At 48.5% G+C, this 21,562-nt stretch overlaps 1 protein-coding gene across 1 annotated transcript; it reads left to right on the forward strand.

The window, feature by feature from the left end:
• Positions 1–8,082: 8,082 nt before the first annotated feature.
• Positions 8,083–21,322, forward strand: ARF3 (ARF GTPase 3). Its single transcript, XM_028721372.2, has 5 exons — positions 8,083–8,211; positions 12,296–12,506; positions 14,565–14,675; positions 17,034–17,158; positions 19,401–21,322. The coding sequence occupies exons 2-5, from the start codon at positions 12,359–12,361 to the stop codon at positions 19,560–19,562; spliced, it is 546 nt and encodes a 181-aa protein (XP_028577205.1). The 5' UTR covers positions 8,083–8,211; positions 12,296–12,358; the 3' UTR covers positions 19,563–21,322.
• Positions 21,323–21,562: the final 240 nt, after the last annotated feature.

Raw genomic sequence — 21,562 nt, forward strand, 5'->3', positions numbered from 1 at the left:
TTTCCAGCAGATCCTTCCAAGTCGGGCTTCCTTAACCCAGTGGGCTTCTACAAAGTTGTAGCTGCCTCCGAGCTCAGAGTGCTTTCCTTCTGGTTTCCTTTCCAGTAGTTAATTACTAAGGAGAGGTTCCAGACCTCAAGGCCTTTCTGGAAGCTTTGCCCCTTGTTTGCAGTCGTGTATGTCACTGCTGAGATTGTGGCTAAGGGAAAGGCACTTTTCACATGCTCAAAGGAACTCAAGATTCGTTTTTTACTGATGTGTCAGGGTTAAAAGCAGCATCTGTAAATGTTCCGAGACTCGGATTATAAGAACCTTTTTGCTCTATTTCTCCTTCGACGTGTTCTGACACTCTTTACAGAAGCATGCAACCGTTAGATTGCCAGAAAAGATCCACTGTGAAACACAGCTTTTAAATATGTAGGTGAATGATTGGAAGTTGCAATGGAGCAAATCACTCTTTAAAACAATCAGATAATGAGGAAGGAAAAGGGGGGAGATGTCTATGAAACGGAACAGTGTGGTTCTCTTCCAGCCAATCAGGTAAAAGCTCATGTCTCTTTCCCTCCCTCATGTTTTTTGCGTGGGGGGGGGGGGATCGGGAAGGGGAAAGCAAAGTGGCAGATCATGGACTGTGGTATGGAGTGGACCACCTTCTGCAATTTGCTACAGCAAATGGCACAAACACAACACACATTGGTCCGAACGCATCTTCAGATCCAGTTGGCACATTTTCACAGCCACAACCTTCCTGCAATCCCAGTTCGGATGCACCATAGTGCACAATTGGGAGTTCAGAAAATGTGCCTGGGTAAGGCAGGTGCTTTTTGCCACCCTCTCGCCATCCTGAAAGTGTTTAAAAAAAAAAGTGGTGCAACTGGTGTCAGTGGCAACAGATTTTGGTGGGAATTGTGGGGTGGGAACTGAAGCACTTCTCCCCTTTTCCCCATTTGCTTCTCATAGTAGCAGACCAGGAAATCTAGTTGCTGACTAGAGCTTTCAATTACGGGATATCCTGCCCCACTTATTGTCTTCTCCAGTGCACCTGAAAGATCACAGAGGCTGAGTTTAAGCTTTTTGTGATCTGAAGGCAGAGATCCCCAGCCATTTGCCAGTGTCCTCATCCTGGTCCCAGCCCAAGAGGGACCCACAAGCTGTGAGTCAGGCTGGACCAGGTCTACTTGCTGAACTCAGCTTGGTCTCCACCCGCAGCCATGACTTCACTTGTGCTGAGCTTCTCTGTGCACTTCAACAGGGAGTGGTTGCATCTGAACACATGGAAAGCTCAGCCAACTGCATGTGTGAGACAGTGGGTGGAAGGAGAGGGGAAGCAGTAGGGGAGAGAGGTGTGTTAGTGTGGGTGCCACTGAGGGGGGGCTCAGCATTTGGCCACTGGGCAGGGTGAACTTCTGTCCATGTCACCTCACAGTATGTTCACAGCAAAAGTAGGATTTGGCAGGTTAGCTCAAACTGCTTGAAATGTGTGTTAGCAGTAGGCACCAGAGATAAATGTGTTTCGGTTCACATTTAAAGGCAAATACAGTCATACCTCGGGTTACAGACGCTTCAGATTGCGTTTTTTCAGGTTACAGACGCGCCAAAACCCAGAATTCCCGAACAGATTACTTCTGGGTTTTGGTGGTCGCGCATGCGCAGAAGCACAGAATCACAACCCGCGCGTGCGCAGACGCGCCGTTGCGGGTTGCAAACACTGCAGGTTGTGAACATGCATCCCGCACGGATCACATTCGCAACCCAAGCGTCCACTGTATGCTTCTTAATTCACACTTTATGAAACAATCCACAAACTGAAGCACAATCATCCTTTGAAATTCACATTTCCCCAAATTCTGCAATGCAGTTCTCCAGCCAAGTAATGTGTACAAAAATGCCTATACTGGGATAAAGTGTGCATAGAAATGCAAACATAAAAACATGAATTTTATGGAAATATAAATATTAGGCAAAATAAGCTTTGCAAAAATGAGAATACAATTACAATCATTTGGTATACCAGGAGAAATTCATTCTAAAATGACGATCAGTTTTCATTAGGGCTTTTAAAATCATCTTCATCTTCATCATCTTCATCTTCATCACTACAGGAGAACTTTCCATAGACTGACAACAATGGCAATTGGCTTTGAATACTAGCATGTGCCATGCTTGTTGCAGTTCTGCACCACACAAGTAATGGGAAGTTAAAGGTAGCCTTCACAGATTTACAGTGCACATTTACTCAGAAGTAAACACTACATTAGTGAGACATGCATGCTTATCAGCACTTCTGACTGGGATAGCTCAGGCAGTAGAGCTTGAAACTTTTAATCTCAGGATCATGGTTTGAGCCTCAAAGTCAAGAGATTCCTCCATTGCTGGGCACAAGATGTTGGACGTAACATAATGATGGCTGACTGGGAACAGTTATGGACCACAGGTATGAAATTCACGGCATGTAATGCCCTAAGAGAAAATTTAATGAAAATGATTTATAGGTGGTACATGACACCAGTCAAGCTTGAAAAAATTTACCATTTGCCCGACAATAAATGTTGGAAATGTAATGAGACTGAAGGTACATTCTTTCACCTTTGGTGGACATGCCCAAGGATTAAGGCTTTCTGGGAGATGATTTATAATGAAATGAAAAAGGTATTCAAATATACCTTCCTGAAGAAACCAGAGGCCTTTCTCCTGGGCATGGTCGGCCAATTGGTGTTAAAGAAGGATAGAACTTTTTTAATGTATGCAACAACAGCAGCAAGAATACTCATTGTGAAGTATTGGAAGACACAAGATTTACCCACCCGGGAAGAATGGCAGATGAAGTTGATGGACTATATGGAATTGGCGGAAATGACTGGCAGAATCCGAGACCAGGGAGAAGAGTCGGTGGAAGAAGACTGGAAAAAGTTTAAAGACTATTTACAGAAATACTGTAAAATTAATGAATGTTAGAAGAATGTTGGAATGAAGTTATATGGCTTTAGTAGAAATGTTATAAGGAATTAGGTATAAATAGATTAATAGAATATTAAAGGAAAAAATAAGGTTAGAATGTGTTAAGATAATTATAGGATAGAAAACAGAGGAAGATGGAAAGGAATTGCTGAAACAATTAACAGAAGTGGAATACAAAAAGGGAGGTGTGAGGAGGTCGTTGAAATAAGTAAATGAAAGATAAGATACTGAAATTGTTTGATGTGTTTTAAACTTTGTTTGGTTTTGTTAGTTTAATGTGTTAGTGTTATGTAGTGTTTTTGTATTGTATTGTTCTTTTTTGTTGTTGTTTTTTTGTAGTGTTTAAATTGTTGGAAAAGTAATAAATATTATTTTCAAAAAAAAGAGATTCCTCCATTGCAGGGGGTTGGACCAGATTGGGGTTACCAGATGTCCCCAGTTCCTGGGGACAGTCCCTGGATTTGCAAATCTGTCCCCGGACAAATTCCGTCCCCGGAATGTCCCCAGATTTACAATCTGTCCCTGTGAAATGTGGCAGTGGCAGCCTCAGCAGCCCTGAGCCAGCCTGGTAGCGCAGTTGGCTCTGGCTAGTTTCATGAGCTGCTCGCTGCCATGGCGCCCGCCATTTTTCCTTGCCGGAAGTCCCCATATGATGTGTTGCACAAAAGACACATTATATGGGGACTTCCAGTGAGGAAAAATGGCGGGCGCCACAGCAGCAAGCAGTTCCTGAAGCCAGCCAGAGCCAACTGCGCTACCAGGCTGGCTCAGGGCTGCTGACTTGCCGCTACTCCCGCCACTGCCAAAGGGGAACCAGGGACAGGACAGATCTCCTGCCCCCTTCCCCCTTTGTTTTGACTGATCAGGGGTTGCGGGTGGCTGGCCGTTGCCCAGTTTTTTAAAACCTCTGCGCATTTATGTTTCACAGGGTGCGAAAGAAGGGCTTTGCACCTTTATACAATATGCATGCGTGCTTGGGCCCAGGGACTTTTGCCTCACCATCCCCACTACTGACTCCCTGTTGCTACTCGGCTTAAAAAAAAGGGGGGGAGTGTCCCCAGATTCACTGAAAAAAATCTGGTAACCATAGACTAGATGACCCTCAGAAACTCTTCCAATATGAAATAATACCACTGGGCTTGCACTGTTAGGCTTCTTTGGAAAGAGGACAGCTCAGGCAGAAGACAGATTTTTCTGAGCTGACGCTGGTTTGACAGAGACATCATTTCCCATAGCTAACATACATCTCTAGTCAAACATGTTTTGCAGGTTTCTGCGTTGTCTCAACAATATGTTTTTACCACAGGTAAAAGCGGGATAGCACACAACATGAACAGCAATCCCTCTTTTAATCTGCCATTAGTTCTCTGAAAATATACAGCTCCCCAATATGGAAGCATAACTTTATTTAAATCTCTCACCACTTTATCTACCAAACTTTCCAGGCCTCAGCACGGAGAAAGCCAACAGCAGCCCATGAAAGCTTACACCAAAGTACATTCATGTGGAAGTGTGGAGCTGGATCTAGCTGGTGAATCAGATCATTATTTTCTCCCATCCTTCCCAGGCCAAGTCTGACATTATTTCACTTTTTTGCCCACAGGGTATTGTGGAGTGATTGGCAAAGGGCTTCACAAGACCCAAAAGTTATCTGATTATTGGGTCTTGTGAAGCTCCTTCCAAAGCACTCTGCATGATGGCACTTTCCAAGGGTCTCTTGCAAAGCCCATTGATGCCAACTTGAAAAAAACATTGGGGGACCCAGCTAAGTCTAGCCCTTCATAATCAATCATGACGCTGGGCACACACACCATTTAAACGGTAATGCCCATTAACTTGGGGGACGGGGCTGGCCCCTTCAAATATTTTATTGGGTGGGCCGAAGGGACCTTGGCTCCTAGGAATTGGCTCCTATGCCCCCTGCATAGTGCTATCTAGCAAGGGAGCTGGCAGATTGCTGAGCCCCTTGCAAAGCAAAGGACCCTCATTGTTGGTTCTTTCAGAGCTCTTTGCACAGGGCTTTGCTGATGAGCAGTGCCAGCAACCCCCTGCCTTCAGCAAAGCCAGGTATGGGGTAGGTTGTTGCTGTTGTTTAGTTGTTTAGTCGTGTCCGACTCTTCGTGACCCCCTGGACCAGAGCACGCCAGGCACTCCTGTCTTCCACTGCCTCCTGCAGTTTGGTCAAACTCATGCTGGTAGCTTTGAGAACACTATCCAACCATCTCGTCCTCTGTCGTCCCCTTCTCCTTGTGCCCTCCATCTTTCCCAACATCAGGGTCTTTTCCAGGGATTCTTCTCTTCTCATGAGGTGGCCAAAGTATTGGAGCCTCAGCTTCAGGATCTGTCCTTCCAGTGAGCACTCAGGGCTGATTTCCTTCGGAATGAATAGGTTTGATCTTCTTGCAGTCCATGGGACTCTCAAGAGTCTCCTCCAGCACAATAATTCAAAAGCATCAATTCTTTGGCGATCAGCCTTCTTACTCCTTCATGGATCACTGCCTTGTCATGGTGAAGGGGCTTGAAGAACTCAGAGAAGCTATGAACTATGCTGTGCAGGGCCACCCAAGACAGACAGGTCATAATGGAGATTTTTGATTAAACGTGATCCACCTGGAGCAGGAACCGGCAAGCCACTCCAGTATCCCTGCCAGGAAAACTCCATGGACAAAAACAACAGGCATGGGGGGAGGTAGGCATGTCCCAAATTGCCTGCTGCACAGTGTATATGGGGAAGGACTAGTATTTTCAGTTGCTACCGAATTCACCTTTCATATTCATAATGCCCATAATTAAATATATTAACTAATTGTTGGATTTGATCCACGGAATCCATTTGCTAGCCTTGTTTGTCCTTAAGGTTTCCACTGCACTGGCAAAAAGCTGGAGGTCAGTTTGTTTGGGGCACTCACTGTGCCATGACTCATTAGCTCTGTGCCACAAGAGCTGGATTGCAAGCCACTATCATTATTCTGCTGGTCTTTGCACAGGCTCTGCAAGGCTGGGGCATCTTTGCCATTCTGCTCCTTCTCCAAGATGGGAGTCCAGCAAGATGGAAATTCCCAGATGAATACAGTAAGAAGAGAGTCTGTATAATCATACTGATATAAGCTTATTCACATAAGAAGAGCCTGCTGGATAGAGCAGTGGCTCATCTAGTTGAGCATCCTGTTCTCACAGTGGCCAACCAGATGCCTGAGGGAAACCTGCAAACAGGACCACTGTCCACCTGCCGTTCCCAGCAACTTGGTATTCAGAGGCATACTGCTTCTGACAGTGAGGGTAGAACACAGGTATTGTGCCTGGGAGCCATGGATAGCCCTCTCCTCCTCCATGAATTTGTCTAATCTTCTTTTAAAAGCATCCACATTGGTGGTCATCACTGCCTCCCATGGTAGTGAGTTAACTATGCGCTGTTAAGAAGTACCGTATTTTTTGCTCTATAAGACGCACCAGACCACAAGATGCACCTAGTTTTTGGAGGAGGAAAACAAGAAAAGAAAAATTCTGAATCTCAGAAGCCAGAACAGCAAGAGGGATCGCTGCGCAGTGAAAGCAGCAATCCCTCTTGCTGTTCTGGCTTCTGGGATAGCTGCGCAGCCTGCATTCGCTCCATAAGATGCACACACATTTCCCCTTACTTTTTAGGAGGGGAAAAGTGAGTCTTATAGAGCAAAAAATACGGTACTTCCCTTTATCTGTCTTGAATCTTGCAACATTCAGCTTTGCTGGGATGTCCATGAGTTCCAGAGTTATGAGTGGAAAAAACAACTCTCCTCTGTTTTCTTCATGTCAAACGTAATTTTATAAACCTCTACCATGTTACCTCTTTCTCAACTTTTCTCTAAAAAAGAAAAGTCCCAAATGCTCCAGCCTTTCCTCATAGGGTTTTTCCATCCCCTTGATCATCTTGGTTGCCCTTTGGCGAACCTCTTCCAACTTACAATATCCTTCTTGAGGTGAGGCAACCAGAACTGTACATTACAGTGGTACCTCGAGTTACAAACGCAGACCTCCAGAACAAATTAAGTTTCTAACTAGAGGTACCACTGTATATTCCAAATGTGGCTGCCCCATTGATTTGTATAATCATTGGGTCAACATCTTCATTGACTCAAAGGTTGTGTTCCCAGTCAGTCACCACAGCCAGTTCAAACTCCATGAGCATATTAAGGTTTTTGTGGGGATTTTTGCCCTAACACGTCCCCAAAATATTTTATACTTGCTTACACTGAATTACATTTGCCATTTTGCCACCCATCCACTCAGTTTGGAGAGGTCCTTCTGGAACTCTTCACATTTTTTGTTTGGCCCTGAACAATTTAATATATCTGCAAACCTGGCCGTGTCACTGTTCATCCCAATTCTAGCTTGTTTATGAACAAGTCCCCTTGAGGGACTCTGCTTTCTACAGCTTTCCATTTGGTGAACTGTCCATTTATTTCCTACTCTCTGCTTCCCACCACTTCGCCAATTCCTGATCCACAAGAGGAACCTCTCTCCCCCTTATTTAATGACTGCTAAACCCAGTGTATTTCAAACCAGAGTTGGTCCTTCATTGCCAAACTGAATGTATTAAAAAGTTATAATCTCAGATCGATACACTAAAAATTATACCTGCACACTTGTATAGACTGTCTTTGTGCTTCTCTAAGCCCCATTCCTTCAGCCCGTTTCCTGCTGCAGGCTGGCCCTGACTGTGCTTCATAATCTGGGACATGAAAACCGGTGCATTCCAAAATGCAGCCATGATGCTCCGGCAAATCATCTTGCACCCCAGTTGAGACGAACGAGACACCTACAAAAGGTGCCGGCTCTCTCAGGAAGGGGGGGGGTGAGTGCTGATAGCTCAGTCAATACAGCACGAGACTCTGAATCTCAGGGTTCTGGGTTCGAACCCCACGTTGGACAAAAGATTCCTGCATTGCAGGGGGCTGGACTAGATGACCCTCGGGACCCCTTCCAACTCTGCCGCCCGAGGCAGCCCAGGAGCCGCTTCCCCCGCCCTGCCCACCTGCACCGCCGCAGCTGCTGCCATGGAGACGGTGGCGCGGGGCATCTCGCGAGACTCGCCGCCCCCAGGTTTGGGAGCGAGTGTGTCTGTGTGTAGCGCCCGAGGGGGGGGGTGCAGGCGTTCTCGCGAGAGCGTCGTGTCCACGGGCCTGCCTGCTCGCTGCTTCCGGCTGGCAAGCGGGGCTGGGAGTGCAGAGTCAGCTGGGCAGCAGGAGGCGGAGGCGCGCGCAGGAGCAGGAGCAGGTGGGCGCCCGGGCCCCGTTCGCCGGGCGGGCGGGCGGGCCGGGAGGAGGGGAGCCGAGGGCCGGCCGAGCCCTCGCTGCAGCCGCGGGCGAGCAGAGCAGAAGCAGGCCGGGCGCCAAGGGCAGCGCCAGGGGCCATTGCGGCAGCGGGAAGAGCCTCTTGCGGGGGGTGCGCGCGTTGGCCAGGAAAGGGGGGGGGGTCTCCGGGAGGCGCTTCTTCCCCCCCCTCCTCACCCCCCCCCCCGCTTTTGCCCGGTTGGAGGGAAGGCCGGGGACGGCAAAGTTAGATGGCGCGGGGGTGGGGTGGTGTTGTTTTTCTGAGGGGGTGTTGCAATATTTAAAGGGGGTGCGGGGGTTTGGGGGGGGAGTGCCGGGAAGTGTGCAGGCCGAGAGCGCGCGCGTTGCGCTGTGGGGGTGTCTGGCTGGCTCCTTGCGCTGCGGCGGGCAGGCGGGGGTGGGGGCAGCAGGCGGCGCCCGGCTCGCGAGGCCCGGTGGCAGTTCGGGGCTGGGGGTGCCGGGGAGAGCCGCGGGATGCGTGCGTGCGCTTGCTAGGCAGCGCGCGCGCGCGCGTGGGTGGGTGGCTGGCACTCGAGTGGGTGGCCGCGGCGGCGAGGACAGGCGTCGTGCCTTCTCTCCTGAGCGCTGGAGAGGAAGGCTTCGGAATGGGGGCCGCGCGCCCTCGTGGGCTCGCCCCCCAAGTGACACCTGGCCTGGGGCATCCTGCTAGTCGGGCCTGCGAGGCCACCTGGGCCTTGAGAAGGTGCTGTGGGAGATGCAGTTACTGTTTCTCGGCTGAAGGGGGCGCCAGTAGCACCCGGCAGAAGCAGGATTCTGGGATGTGTCAGCGCCTTCCCACGCACAAAGCTTCCTGGTTAAATCAAGGGACAAGACACCTGGGTATTTTTTTTTTATTTTGGAAAAGAAGCAGATCCCAGTGGGTTGGGCCAAGGCTGTGTTTGGTCAAAGCCTGAAACAGATCATCCAGGTCTCACGGCAAGGGCAATAGCAAGGCAAATTGCAGGAAGACTTTGTGGGGCTCAGTTTGTTGACTCCGCGGATGTGGCTTCCGACTGAGCTGTCTAGCAATGATGAATGCTGCCATATGTGGCTCGGTTTATGTGACGGGCAGTGCCTGGCACATGTGCTCTCTTTCCCCCCTCCCTCTGTTTTGCCTTTCATTATTGTGACGCAGGAGAAAGGATCCCTTATAGGTCTCTGCTGGCACTGGTATGCTGATCCCACCCTGCCCCCAACGCTAGCTCTCAATCAGGATACTGTTCCCCATCTAACATGAGGCCTGCTTGGCATCCTTCACTCACCAAATGCAGCTTTCCTTATAGGGACGCTAGAATTTAGGTGATTTCTGGGCAGCGGCAGCAGCAATAAGCCATTTACCCAGGTTAGAAGGCATTGCACTCTTCCCCAAACATAGCCACATCATCTGATGTTGAAGCATTTCCCATCTTGCTGAACTGCATACCTCCACCTACTAAGGCATGCTGGGAGTTGTAGTCCCTAGTAGCAAACTAGTAGCACAGCTATGTTTGCTTCTACTCATCCGTTTTGTTACACGATAGCTACTTAACCTCATGTACTTGGTGAAGAAAAGAGGTGTGAGTGCCTTGATCCCATCCCATGTTATTCAACTTCAGAAATTTTGGGGACGCTTGATAGTTTTTATCCCCCTCCTCAGCCTTTGCCTGATGATATAGAGCCTGCCTTACTTCCACACTTTGTCCTCTTCCACAACTTGTAAGAATCATGTTAGGGCTTGGGAAACAAATTTCATACCCAAATGCTGTTGTCTCAAGTAGCCTGCATTCCTTAAAGGTTCATAAAACAAAAGCCTTTTCATACAGAGTCATAAAGCCTTATTTGTCTTGTTACCTATGGCCACCGTTGTCTTTAGTTTCTAGTTTGGCAACTGGGGGCTGGGGCTGGACCAGTTGCATTGAGTCACCTTGCTCAAGCTGTCTCCTTTCTAAACTGTAGGGGCCTGATCTTCATTGGGGGGGAAACAGAAATTCTGGAGGAAAGTAACACAACTGTGGGGGCACTAGATATGATCAGGAATAATCTGATCAGAATCTGGGGGTGCTCATGGTTATCTGAATTTTCTAGACATTCAGGTGGTGTTCAGATAATGTGATTCTTCTGCGTAGAGGAAATAATTGCTCATAACATGCTTGTTCAACAATATAGGGGGTTGAGGATGTGCAGTATTTCTGCTTTCTTGATGTTTTTCAACTGGAAAACTTCACGAGGCTCAAAATTAATTGGGTTTGAATTTTGTATGGCCTTGTGTTTAAATCTCTGGTTTTAAACACCACCCCGTTTACAAATAAAATGGAGCCCTTGGTTTGTTGGGGTTGTTTGGGATAGATGACAATTGCAACTTCGAAACTGCCCAGTTTCCGTATCCATTTACTGTATTGTGTGACAAATTTTATGAAATGATACTGTTCTTTTAAGACATGGGGGAACCCCGTCATACATTGCTGTTTGTATGTTTGTGGGATTCGTCAAGTTGGTTATAAGTTGTGAGCTTCTTCAGGGGTAGAAATGGATGGTTCTCATTGAAAAGGTAAGAGAAGATTATGATCACATCCACACTATGCATTTAAAGCACACTCAATGCGCATTTAAAGCACATGACTCCCCCCCCCCCCCCCCCCGCAAAAAAGAATCCTGGGAACTGTTGTTTGTTAAGGGTGCTGGGAATTGTAGCTTTGTGAGGGGCTTTGGTAAACTTTGGTTTCCAGGATTCTTTTTGGGAAGCTGTCTGCTTTGAATGTATGGTCTGGTTGTGACCAGAGTGGGTCTTTGTTTAGCCTGCATGAAGGATCTTCAGGCGGGAATAATTTTGCATTACCATCAGCGGGAGGGCTTTTGAAGAACCGCTGTGGGTTAAACCACAGAGCCTAGGACTTGCTGATCAGAAGGTCGGCAGTTCGAATCCCCGCAACGGGGTGAGCTCCTGCCAACCTAGCAGTTCAAAAGCACATCAAAGTGCAAGTAGATAAATAGGTACCGCTCTGGTGGGAAGGTAAATGGCGTTTCCGTGCACTGCTCTGGTTCGCCAGAAGCGGCTTAGTCATGCTGGCCACATGACCCGGAAGCTGTACGCCGGCTCCCTCAGCCAATAAAGCGAGATGAGCGCCGCAACCCCAGAGTCGGCCACGACTGGACCTAATGGTCAGGGGTCCCTTTACCTTTACCTTAAGCAAGCATTGCCTCCAGAAGACCAGCCAGGTCTTGATGACGAGAAAAAGAATTGGCATCATATCCTTTCAGGCAGTTGCAGTGTCACAAATGAAAAACAAAATTTTGTGGGTGGGCTGTGTGAAAATGTTGTAGTCAGTTATTAACTTTTGTGATATTCATTTGTAGGGCTTGCTTAAGTTGCAGAAGGTGTGGCTTTCAGTTCAGCAAAGCCTTCCTCCTGCTTGAAAGAAGATTCCATTCGAAAGAGGTTTCCAGTGGAGTCTTAGATCCACGCATCAAATTACCCTGCGTTTGTGAATAACCTGCAGGCAGATTCAATACCACGGGAAGAACTTCACTATCTTCTCCATACTTCCTGTGGAGTCTGTTTCTTGCAGGGGGTAAGGAAATTGTAGCCCTCCAAATGTTGCTGGACTACAGCTCCCGTAATCTCTGGCTATTGGCCATGTCTGCTGGGGCTGATGGGAGTTGGAGTCCAACAGCATCTGGAGAGGCACAAGTTATATACTCTAACAGTTGACTGCTGAATGTGTGGCCAGGTGTTCTGTGCTTGCGTGTGTGAGCCCAGCCTTAAAGGAAGGTGCAAATCTCATCATATTGCTTCAGGCTTATCTCTACTTGTAGGACTTGCTAGTCCAGTCTTCTCCAGCTTGGTGCCCTCCAGCTCCCATCAACCCTGACCATTGCCCATGCTGGCTAGCGATGATGGTAGGAGTTGGGAGTCTAACAACATCTGACGGGCTCCAGTTTTGGGGAGACTGGAAATCCATGATGCGCAAGTCTCAAGAGCATTGTTCTGGTGGTCGTTCTTACTGGGAGCTGCCATTCCTCCAACTAATAGCCTTTCTCCATTGTCACAGGACTTGTCCTTTGACACCGACTGGACAGAAGAAGCCAAGTCCTGCACTGTTGAACCTGCCGCCATGGGGAACATATTTGGAAACCTGCTCAAGAGCCTGATTGGCAAGAAGGAAATGCGCATCCTCATGGTGGGTCTGGACGCTGCTGGGAAGACCACCATCCTCTACAAGCTCAAGCTGGGAGAGATCGTCACCACCATCCCTACTATCGGTACAGTCTCTTGCCTTAAGTATGGGGAACTGCTTCCCGCCCCCTTCCTTTTCCAAGGGTTGAATTGCAGCCAGGCCATAGGATGTCACTTCAGGACAGCAGTATCAGCAAGCACCTTGCTCCCCCATGGGACCCATTGCATCCCGTCTTCCTTACTGCCCCAGGGATTGAGTCCCAGTTCTACGAAAGCGGTGTGTGAGTGTGCTGAGGGGTGTCTGCTAAGTTAAAACAATTTCTCTGTCATTTGTACTAGTCCGTTCCCTCCCTGACGGAGCACACAGCAGGCTTAATTAGGGTGACTCACAGAACTAGGAGCCGCTAGATCCAGAGGAGAACTCGTAAACATGCACATGGCACACGGAACCCTGCCTGCCATGCCAGCAATTTGCCCAAATTTGATTGATTATTGCCGTTCCAAGCTTCCATCTCCAGCTTTGGAAAGGCACCTTACTGGGGCAGGGTCTCCCTAGCAGTTGAGGTTCTTGTTCCTGGTCAGGAACAAGAATATTGCCAGCTCACTCAATTCCTGGGGTGGTATTGAGTGGGCTGGAAGGCTTTAAGCAGAGATGGCTGTTGCTTCTGCACTTCTCATAAGCACATTTATCTCGAAGGCCAGTGGAGCCGCGGGAACTTAAGAAGAGCCCAGATAGACCAAGGGTCTTTCTGGTCCACCAGTGGCTGGCCAGCCTAATGTCTGGCCAGTGCATGAGGAGGAGAACAACCTTCCCTCAGCGGCTGGTTTCCAGAGGTACCTTCCTCCTCAAATGTAGAAATTCCATTTCAGCTATGAATTATGCCTCTGATATGTTACTGTAATCTCGGGATCACAACAGGACTGGCTGGTTTGGTCTTTCCTCAACCTTTAACCAAAACAAAAAACAAAAAAAACCCCATGGCTGGTTTTATGGATTTGAAAGGGAAGTTTGGAAACATTTATAGCATTGTTGTTAATGGCTCAGAAACAAGGAAAATTGGGGTGGGGGCCCCTCTGTGAGGCCATTACGAGTGCAATTGGTTATGCGCTGTTGCTGCGCGACCTCCATTCATCAGCGGTGCCTGTGCTGTGGAAGGAAACAGATTGTGGAGCACTAGCGTTCCCTGGATTGCACCATCTGATTTTTATCCAGCTATGTTGGAAAGGGTGACTCATTATTCAGAATATTTTAAAGAGTTAGTCACATTGGAGCCTATGGGTTAAATTCAACAAGGTAATTACATGAGCAGAATGGCTCTTGTTTGCACTAAAGAACTTTCCCTTCCTCTTGTCCCCTGTGTGCGCCCCCCCCCCCGGAGATACCTGCCCCCTCCTTTTTGGAAGGACATACGGACCCCAGGACAGATTTTGGGATTATGTGGGGGGCACACAGAGAGAGGAGTGGGAGGACATGTTCCGTGGCACAAGCAGTAGTTCTGTGTGTTCAGTGACTTCCCTAGATACAACCCTGTGGTTTCTTGAACCCACTGTTGGACTGTAGCTAAGGTTCTACATGGAAACAAGTCAATTTGGTCAACATGTGCTTAATCTTCTTCATGGTAACGTGCACTGGTGAACACACCTTACTGGTGAAGCTTGAAGAGCAAACTAAGATCCCTTTTTGATTTAATTTTGCCAAATTATTTGTTGAGAACAAATCTTGCCTCATAAAGTGGTTTTATTATTACTAAATTTGTATACCGTCCTCCACCCGTAGATCGCAGGGCAGTTCCCAAAGTACAATTAAAAACATTTAGAATATCCCTCTCTGGCATTACCAATGCATAAAATGAGAACCAAAAAATAGTTGAACCATGCAGCAGCATATAGCCTCAGTTTATGGCAACCTCTAATGGCCATACTTGTTGCCTTTCTGCTGTCAACCAAAGAACCTGCCAACTGAAGTCTGAACTAGAACTGGAAGCAAGACAGGCTGGCCTGCCAATTCTGGGGCCTATGCAAAATCATGCTAATACTTGGTGTGTTGTCTTTAAATGTGGAATGCTTGGTTGTCTCTAGCTCAGAGGGAGGGCTGAGTCCCCTGTCGTGCTAAACTTGGTTCTTAACCTGTTGCTCTTCTTCAGGGTTCAACGTGGAGACGGTGGAGTACAAGAACATCAGCTTCACCGTGTGGGATGTTGGTGGCCAGGACAAGATACGGCCCTTGTGGCGGCACTACTTCCAAAACACCCAAGGTATGGGATTTACCAAGCTCCTCTCTCTCCCCATCACCTTCCAGGTTGGCATGGCTCTGGGCTTGTTTTCACCCTTGGGATGTCTTGAGAACAGCAACCCCCGGACTCAGTTAAACCCCTGATTTGTTGACTTGAGGTAACTTGGCCAGAGTGCTTTATTGCTCTCATCCCAGGATGTTTAAACAGGAGCAGGTGCCTCTCTGAGGTGTGGATCTCACGATTCCAAAGAGAAACAAAGTGACTTGCAAGCAAAGGGTCATCAAGACTGCGTGGCTGAGAACTTCCCTTGGGAGGGAGTGGTATGTCCTTCCTTGGAGGTTTTTCAGCAGAGGTTGGATGGCCATCTGTCCTGCATGCTTTAGTTGAGATTGGGGTCCCTTGCCACTTGCAATTGTTTTTTTTTTGTTTTTTGAGCTCTATTGAATTCTGGGAGCTGTAGTTTGTTGAGGGTGCCTGAAAGTTGTTAGGAAATCCCTATTCCCATCCTAAAGCTACAGTTTCCAGAGATCATAGAATTGTAGAGTTGGAAGGGACCCCGAGGGTCATCTAGCTCAACCCCTGCAATGCAGGAATCCTGCCCCAAGCAGTCTCTGAGTGGACCCAAACCACCAACCTTTGGGTTAACAGCTAGACACAATTCACGTGGGGCTCTAGTACTTTTTAGGGTCTCCTAAGAACTCTCAGCAGGGACGCGGGTGGCGCTGTGGGTAAAAGCCTCAGCGCCTAGGGCTTGCCGATCGAAAGGTCGGCGGCTCGAATCCCCGCGGCGGGGTGCGCTCCCGTTGTTCGGTCCCAGCGCCTGCCAACCTAGCAGTTCGAAAGCACCCCCGGGTGCAAGTAGATAAATAGGGACCGCTTACCAGCGGGAAGGTAAACGGCGTTCCGTGTGCTGCACTGGCTCGCCAGATGCAGCTTTGTCACGCTGGCCACGTGACCCGGAAGTGTCTCCGGACAGCGCTGGCCCCCGGCCTCTTGAGTGAGATGGGCGCACAACCCCAGAGTCTGGCAAGACTGGCCCATACGGGCAGGGGTACCTTTACCTTTTAAGAACTCTCAGCATCCTTAACAAATTGCAGCTCCCAAAATTCCTTGGGGGATGTCATGGCTTTTCAAAGTGCTAACATAGTGCTTTGAATGTACAGTGTGAATGTGGCCTGGGGTGGAGCGGGGCAGCATGACACCGGATGAATTTCAGCCCTGCAGTGCTGGCATTGTAGGATGACTCTGGGACCATATTATCAAGATTCTGTAGCTATCAGGCAGCCTCTGGTTTCCCTGAGATTCAGCATCTTGCATGGGAGGCCTTTCTGAAGAGGCGGTGGGGTTAATTGGCCTTGGTTTAACGTGTGCTTCTTGTTTTTAGTCAGACAATGCCCCTGGACAATTGAGAGATCTGTTTAAAACTTGGAGTGCTCATTCAGGACATGAATTCTAGCTTTCAAGTTTGAAAACAAACCCATCCCTCCATTTCTTTGTGTGTATGTGTGTTTGTGTGTAAGGGACGCGGGTGGCGCTGTGGGTAAAACCTCAGCGCCTAGGACTTGCCGATCGCATGGTCGGCGGTTCGAATCCCCGCGGCGGGGTGAGCTCCCGTCATTCGGTCCCAGCTCCTGCCCACCTAGCAGTTTGAAAGCACCCTTAAGTGCAAGTAGATAAATAGGTACCGCTTTATAGCGGGAAGGTAAACGGCGTTTCCGTGTGCTGCTCTGGTGCCGGTTCGCTGGAGCAGCTTCGTCACGCTGGGCACGTGACCCGGAAGTGTCTGCGGACAGCGCTGGCTCCCGGCCTCTAGAGTGAGATGAGCACACAACCCTAGAGTCTGTCAAGACTGGCCCATACGGGCAGGGATACCTTTACCTTTTTATGTGTTGGTAGGGCAGGGCAGGGAGTAAAAAACAAAACAAAAAACCATAGAGAAAAGGCCTTGCAGAGTTGCTGATCAGGCTGTGTGGTTGCAAAGGCCACACAAAGCCTGAGATTTTTCTAAGAGACTTCACTTCTCCTTGAGAGGAAGGGCTGTGAGTTTCCATTGGGTAACCTTTTTCTCCCATCTTCTCTTGAAAAAAATGGGGTTGAGGACTGGCTTGCATCCTCACTTCTGCCTTTCCAGGTGGTTGGATCTTTTGAGCAGCTGGCCTGCCCTTTGCAGTCTCCAGAATTACTCACGTGTTTATTATTCTTATTATTATTCTTATTATTTATTATTATTTATTAAATTTGTATACCTCCCTATACCCGCTGGTCTCACGTTCTTTAATCCCATTTCCACTCCACATCCTCATACTTTGCTTGCAAGATGTCTGTCTGTCTCCCTCATATACCTTGTGTCCCTTCATCCTCAGCCTTTCTTGCTTTCAGGTCTGATCTTTGTGGTGGACAGCAATGATCGGGAGCGGGTGAACGAGGCACGTGAGGAGCTGATGCGGATGCTGGCAGAGGATGAACTGCGAGATGCTGTTCTCCTTGTCTTTGCTAACAAACAGGTTGGTCCAAAGTGAAAGGTGGGGTGCTCCAGAACATCGGAGATTGGCGGGGAGTCAGTTGAGCCTCTTTGATGGGCTGATCTGATTGAGGTCTCTCTGCCTGCCTGCCTCTGGTAAGCAAACATGCCTTTGGCACTGCAGTTTGATGAGGAATGCATGGTAATATATTGGCCTGCTGGCAGACTGCATTTGACTGTTTGGGGAGTTCAGTAACAAAGTGCTACTGACCCATGCTGTAGGGCAGAGGCAGGCAGAAGCAAGATTTACAAGTAAATATCTTGGCATGAGATTGGCAAGAGTTTCTAACTCTCGGTGTTTTTAACAATATCACTAACAAAATTGTCCATCCCGTTGTCCCCTGCCCCCCCCCCCCCGCCTTGCTGCGGAAATGAAACTATCCAGGCGTTTGTACGAAAGAACTGTGGACTCATTTCATCTCTTGTGTTGAAAGCAAATTCCTAGGCTCTGAATGTGCTCAGAGGCACTCTGTCCTTTAATTATAACTGTGTGTCTCTTGTACCTGACTCATGGTAGTAGATCTTCAAGTTCTAGTTTAAAAAATGAAGGAGATTTGACATCCCTGAAGTCTGCCCACTCCACCTCTGGGACAGAGGTGCAAAACCTGTGACTGCAGATGTTTGTTGGACTACTAACTCCCATTATTCCTGGGTGTTATTCTCTCAGGCTGGCTGGGGCTAATGGGAGTTCAGAGTCTCAAAAACAGTTGGAGGGACACCGGTTCCCCATCCCTTCTCTAGTGAACTTTAGAGCCTTTGGCTGAAAACCCAGCCATGAACCAGTATAATCTCAAGAAGGACTCTGTGGAACATGCTGGCTTCTCTTTAGGTAGCTAAGATTTTCCCGTGGGCCATTGGGACAAACGGACACCTGCATCATACATGGTGTGGAGCAGCACTGAAACCTACAAACTGTGGGGTGTGGAAAGGTGTATACTGCCATGCTGTTGAACCTCTCCCATAGTAAGAAACTTTGGTTGTAGGATTCCATGCAGCACCTCACAATAGCTCTTCAGAAGGAAAGCGCAGTTGCTGCTTTTGCCCATGTGCATTTTGTGCAGATGAGGGGCTATTGTTGGGTGCAGGACTGAGCAAAACAAATCATGTGCTTTCGTGGCTGCAAAAATAAGTGCATGGATAATTCAAGGCTGCGTGTGCACTGTGATTCTGTGGGAGTGCACGTAAGATAGTGGTATGGGTTTTGAATTCTGTTTCCTAAGAACCCCAGCTCCTGGATTTTTGTGTGTCCAAAGCGAATTTCTAGCCCTTTGGATTGCAATAATGGAGTAGGAAGTGTGTGGGCCCGGCCTGGTTACATCAAAGGAGTCCAAAGGAGTTGTTCAGTAAGAGTTCCTTTTGACTGATGCATCAGTTCCTCTGTGAAGCAACTCCACTTGTTCCTCCCTGTGAATAGCAGAATGAACTGTGCAAAATAGTACTTAAATACAATTATATGCCACCCTTCAATCTTAGTTTTCAGGTGGGTTTTCCAAGTAAACAAGAGAATAATATTGATACGATTGAAAGCAACATTAAAAAACATCAAACGTGCTTGTAAATGTCCTTATAACTCTTTTCAAAAGTCTGGGAGAGTAAAATGGGATGTAAAAGATAACTAGGCAAGCCTCTGTGGGGTAAGAGTTCCAGAGGTGGGGAACCACAACTAATAAGATATTCCCTCTGGTCACCAACCTGCCTCATGTGGAGGAGGCCGTTGGCAGATGCCAGCAGAGGTTTTCTACAGGAGCAGGCAGGGGTGGCAGCTGTTTCAATTTTGACTAGCTTGGTAGCCAGTTTACTAACTTATGTACATACTTGTTAGTGCAGAGCAGGCAGAACCTGTGGGCAACACTTGGTGAAATCTGAAAAGTGGGTGGGTGGGGAGGGCTTCGTCGCCAGGCAGGCATTTTAAGCTCTTCCTGTATGGAGTCTGGCTACTGTGGGAAGAGCTAGCAGCGATCTTAGGAGGCTTGAAGGAAGGAAGGGGCAGCTAGATGGTGCCTCTAGCAAAAATGGACACTACTTACCAGGGCTGTAATATCTGGAAATGCTCCCGCCACCTCAACGCCACTGGGTCAGTTGCCACTGACTCAAACCCACATTGGGTCCTAAATTGATTTTTGAGGACGCCTCTTTGAGGCTGGCTTCCTCTTCCTCCTCTCCCTGCCTTTCATCTTGGGTAGTTGAACTCTCTGGTCTTTTTCTGCCTCCTCTTCTCCACCCAGGACCTCCCCAACGCCATGAACGCGGCAGAAATCACGGACAAGCTGGGCCTGCATTCGCTGCGCCATCGCAACTGGTACATCCAGGCCACTTGTGCCACCAGCGGAGATGGCCTCTACGAGGGCTTGGATTGGCTGGCCAACCAGCTGAAGAACAAGAAATGAGTGCAGGGGTGGTGGTGGGGCTAAGCCCCCTCACTTGTTGGTTCCATTATGGGTTGATTCCCCCCTTCCCCAACCCCCCTCTCCCCTTCCCCAACTTCCTTTCCCCTATTGGGTTTGCTTTTCCTTGCCGGCACCGGTTGCTGTGGGGGTTGGGGTGGGTAGGGGGGGGGGTTGGGGTTAACTTTTGGTTTCTCTCTCTCTCTCTTTTTCTCATATTCTGGCTCTGCCAGGGTTTTTTGCACGGTCTCTGTGTGTGCGCGTGTGTGTGTGATAAATATATATATAGAGATAATAAAATATATGGGTGTGGTGGGAGGGTTGGGGCAAGTGGGGGGTTCGGGTGCCGATTCTGTGGCCTTTCTTTTTCTCTCTCTTTCGTTTCCCTTTCTATTTTGTTGGTCAGTTTTGTATTTTCTTGGTGGTCTGTGAAGCTTGGTTCTCTCTCTTTTTATTTTTTTGACCGGAGGTGACCAATACTCAGTGGCAGCTGCTGCTTTCTTGCTTTTGTGTGCTGCGCTTTGGGTTGCAGCGAAGGGACCTAGGTGGTGAAGCCGGGGACTTAAAAAGGGTGTGTGTGTGTGTGTGTGTGTGTGTGTGTGTGTGTGTGTATGTATATATATATATCTGCAATATGTGCAGGGGGGGGGAGGGAACAGAGACCGATTAGTGCAAGGAGGGGGCATTCTAGGAAATGGGTCTGCAGGTGATCAAAGGCCCCTTTCTCCTTCTCTTCCCAGATTGGGGCAATGTTCTGGAGGGAGAGCAGTGCTACTACTTCATTCTGTCCCCCACCCACCAATTGTATTCTTTCTGTCCCTGTATATATATATTTTTTGTTGGGCAGTGACCCCTGCTGGCAACAATTGAGATTGCAGCAATACTGAACTCCCTCCTTGCTCTTCCTTCCCCGATTCCGTCGCCCTGTTAACAGCAACCTCATGAGCGGCCCGGGACGGTTAGTTTTTTTTTTTTAATGCTGCTGATGGACTTGAATCATTTGCACTCCAACTTCTTAGACCAAATGGCACTGGAGCCCTTGATAATGCACCTCTCCTGAGCCCCATCAATTCCTTACTGTTTTGCTCCCTTCCCGGAAAACAGACCAGGGCTTGATGGCGATTGGTGCAGGCTGCCGCAGTAAATTTGGGACCAATGCTACATCGTCAAGCTGCCCATGATGCTAACTGCACACTTTTTCCTGGTTTGGCCTGCTCTTTCCAGCCAAGGGGAGCATGTGCAAGGGTGCCCCCGGCCCCGGCCCTTGGCAGCTTCAACAGGTTGGCTCTTTAGTAATGTTGCTGCTTACTCCGTGGATGTCTCCCAGTTGGACAGAACATTTCATCCTTCCTCCGAAACCCTCCTTCTGTTGCAAGATTCCTTTTCCATGATGGGGGAGGTTGGAAGAGTTGTATTTCCCCCCCTTTTTTAATTTTAGGGGATAATGATTGTATTAGGGTTAAACCCAGGTCACTGCATGCAACTTTCTGGTCACTCCCTGCCTCTGGACAGTGTTGGTACTGTGTGTTCCCTTCCCCCATCCTGGCAAATATGTATTTATTCCTCCTTTTCTCTTCTCCCTACCCAGCTTCAGCCTCCTTTGCTTGGTGTAAAGTGGTTTCCTCCTCTCCCCCACCCCCTTCTGATTTGTTCATTCTCTGGGCCATGGCTCCCTATATGTGATTTTCTCGCCCCCTCTCTGAACAGTTGGATGCACCACGACCTCTGTGCACTCCCATTGGATATTAAACTTGTTTTATGTAGCTGCTGGCTCTAGACTGGTGTTTGTGGGGTTGGGGCAGGTGATTTATATGTTCTGCAGCTTTCTCAATATGAGCTTGCCTTTCTTGATGACTGTTTTCACACGCACAACGTGGCAAAGAGGATTAGGTACATTTAGGAGCTTTTGGCGTGCGACAGTGGCCTAAACCTGGGAATGACTGACTGTCCAGCTAAACCAGGTGAGAGGTAGCTGTTAGGTCTCAAGCCCTCTGGGAGTTAGG

Source organism: Podarcis muralis, chromosome 2, assembly GCF_964188315.1.
Source record: "Podarcis muralis chromosome 2, rPodMur119.hap1.1, whole genome shotgun sequence".
Lineage (NCBI taxonomy): Eukaryota > Metazoa > Chordata > Lepidosauria > Squamata > Lacertidae > Podarcis > Podarcis muralis.

Coding starts and splice junctions, on each gene's coding strand:
- ARF3 (XM_028721372.2), top strand. CDS start 12,359: ATGGGGAACATATTTGGAAACCTGCTCAAGAGCCTGATTGGCAAGAAG. Junction 12,507..14,564: donor CACCACCATCCCTACTATCG/GTACAGTCTCTT, acceptor GCTCTTCTTCAG/GGTTCAACGTGGAGACGGTG. Junction 17,159..19,400: donor TTGTCTTTGCTAACAAACAG/GTTGGTCCAAAG, acceptor TTCTCCACCCAG/GACCTCCCCAACGCCATGAA.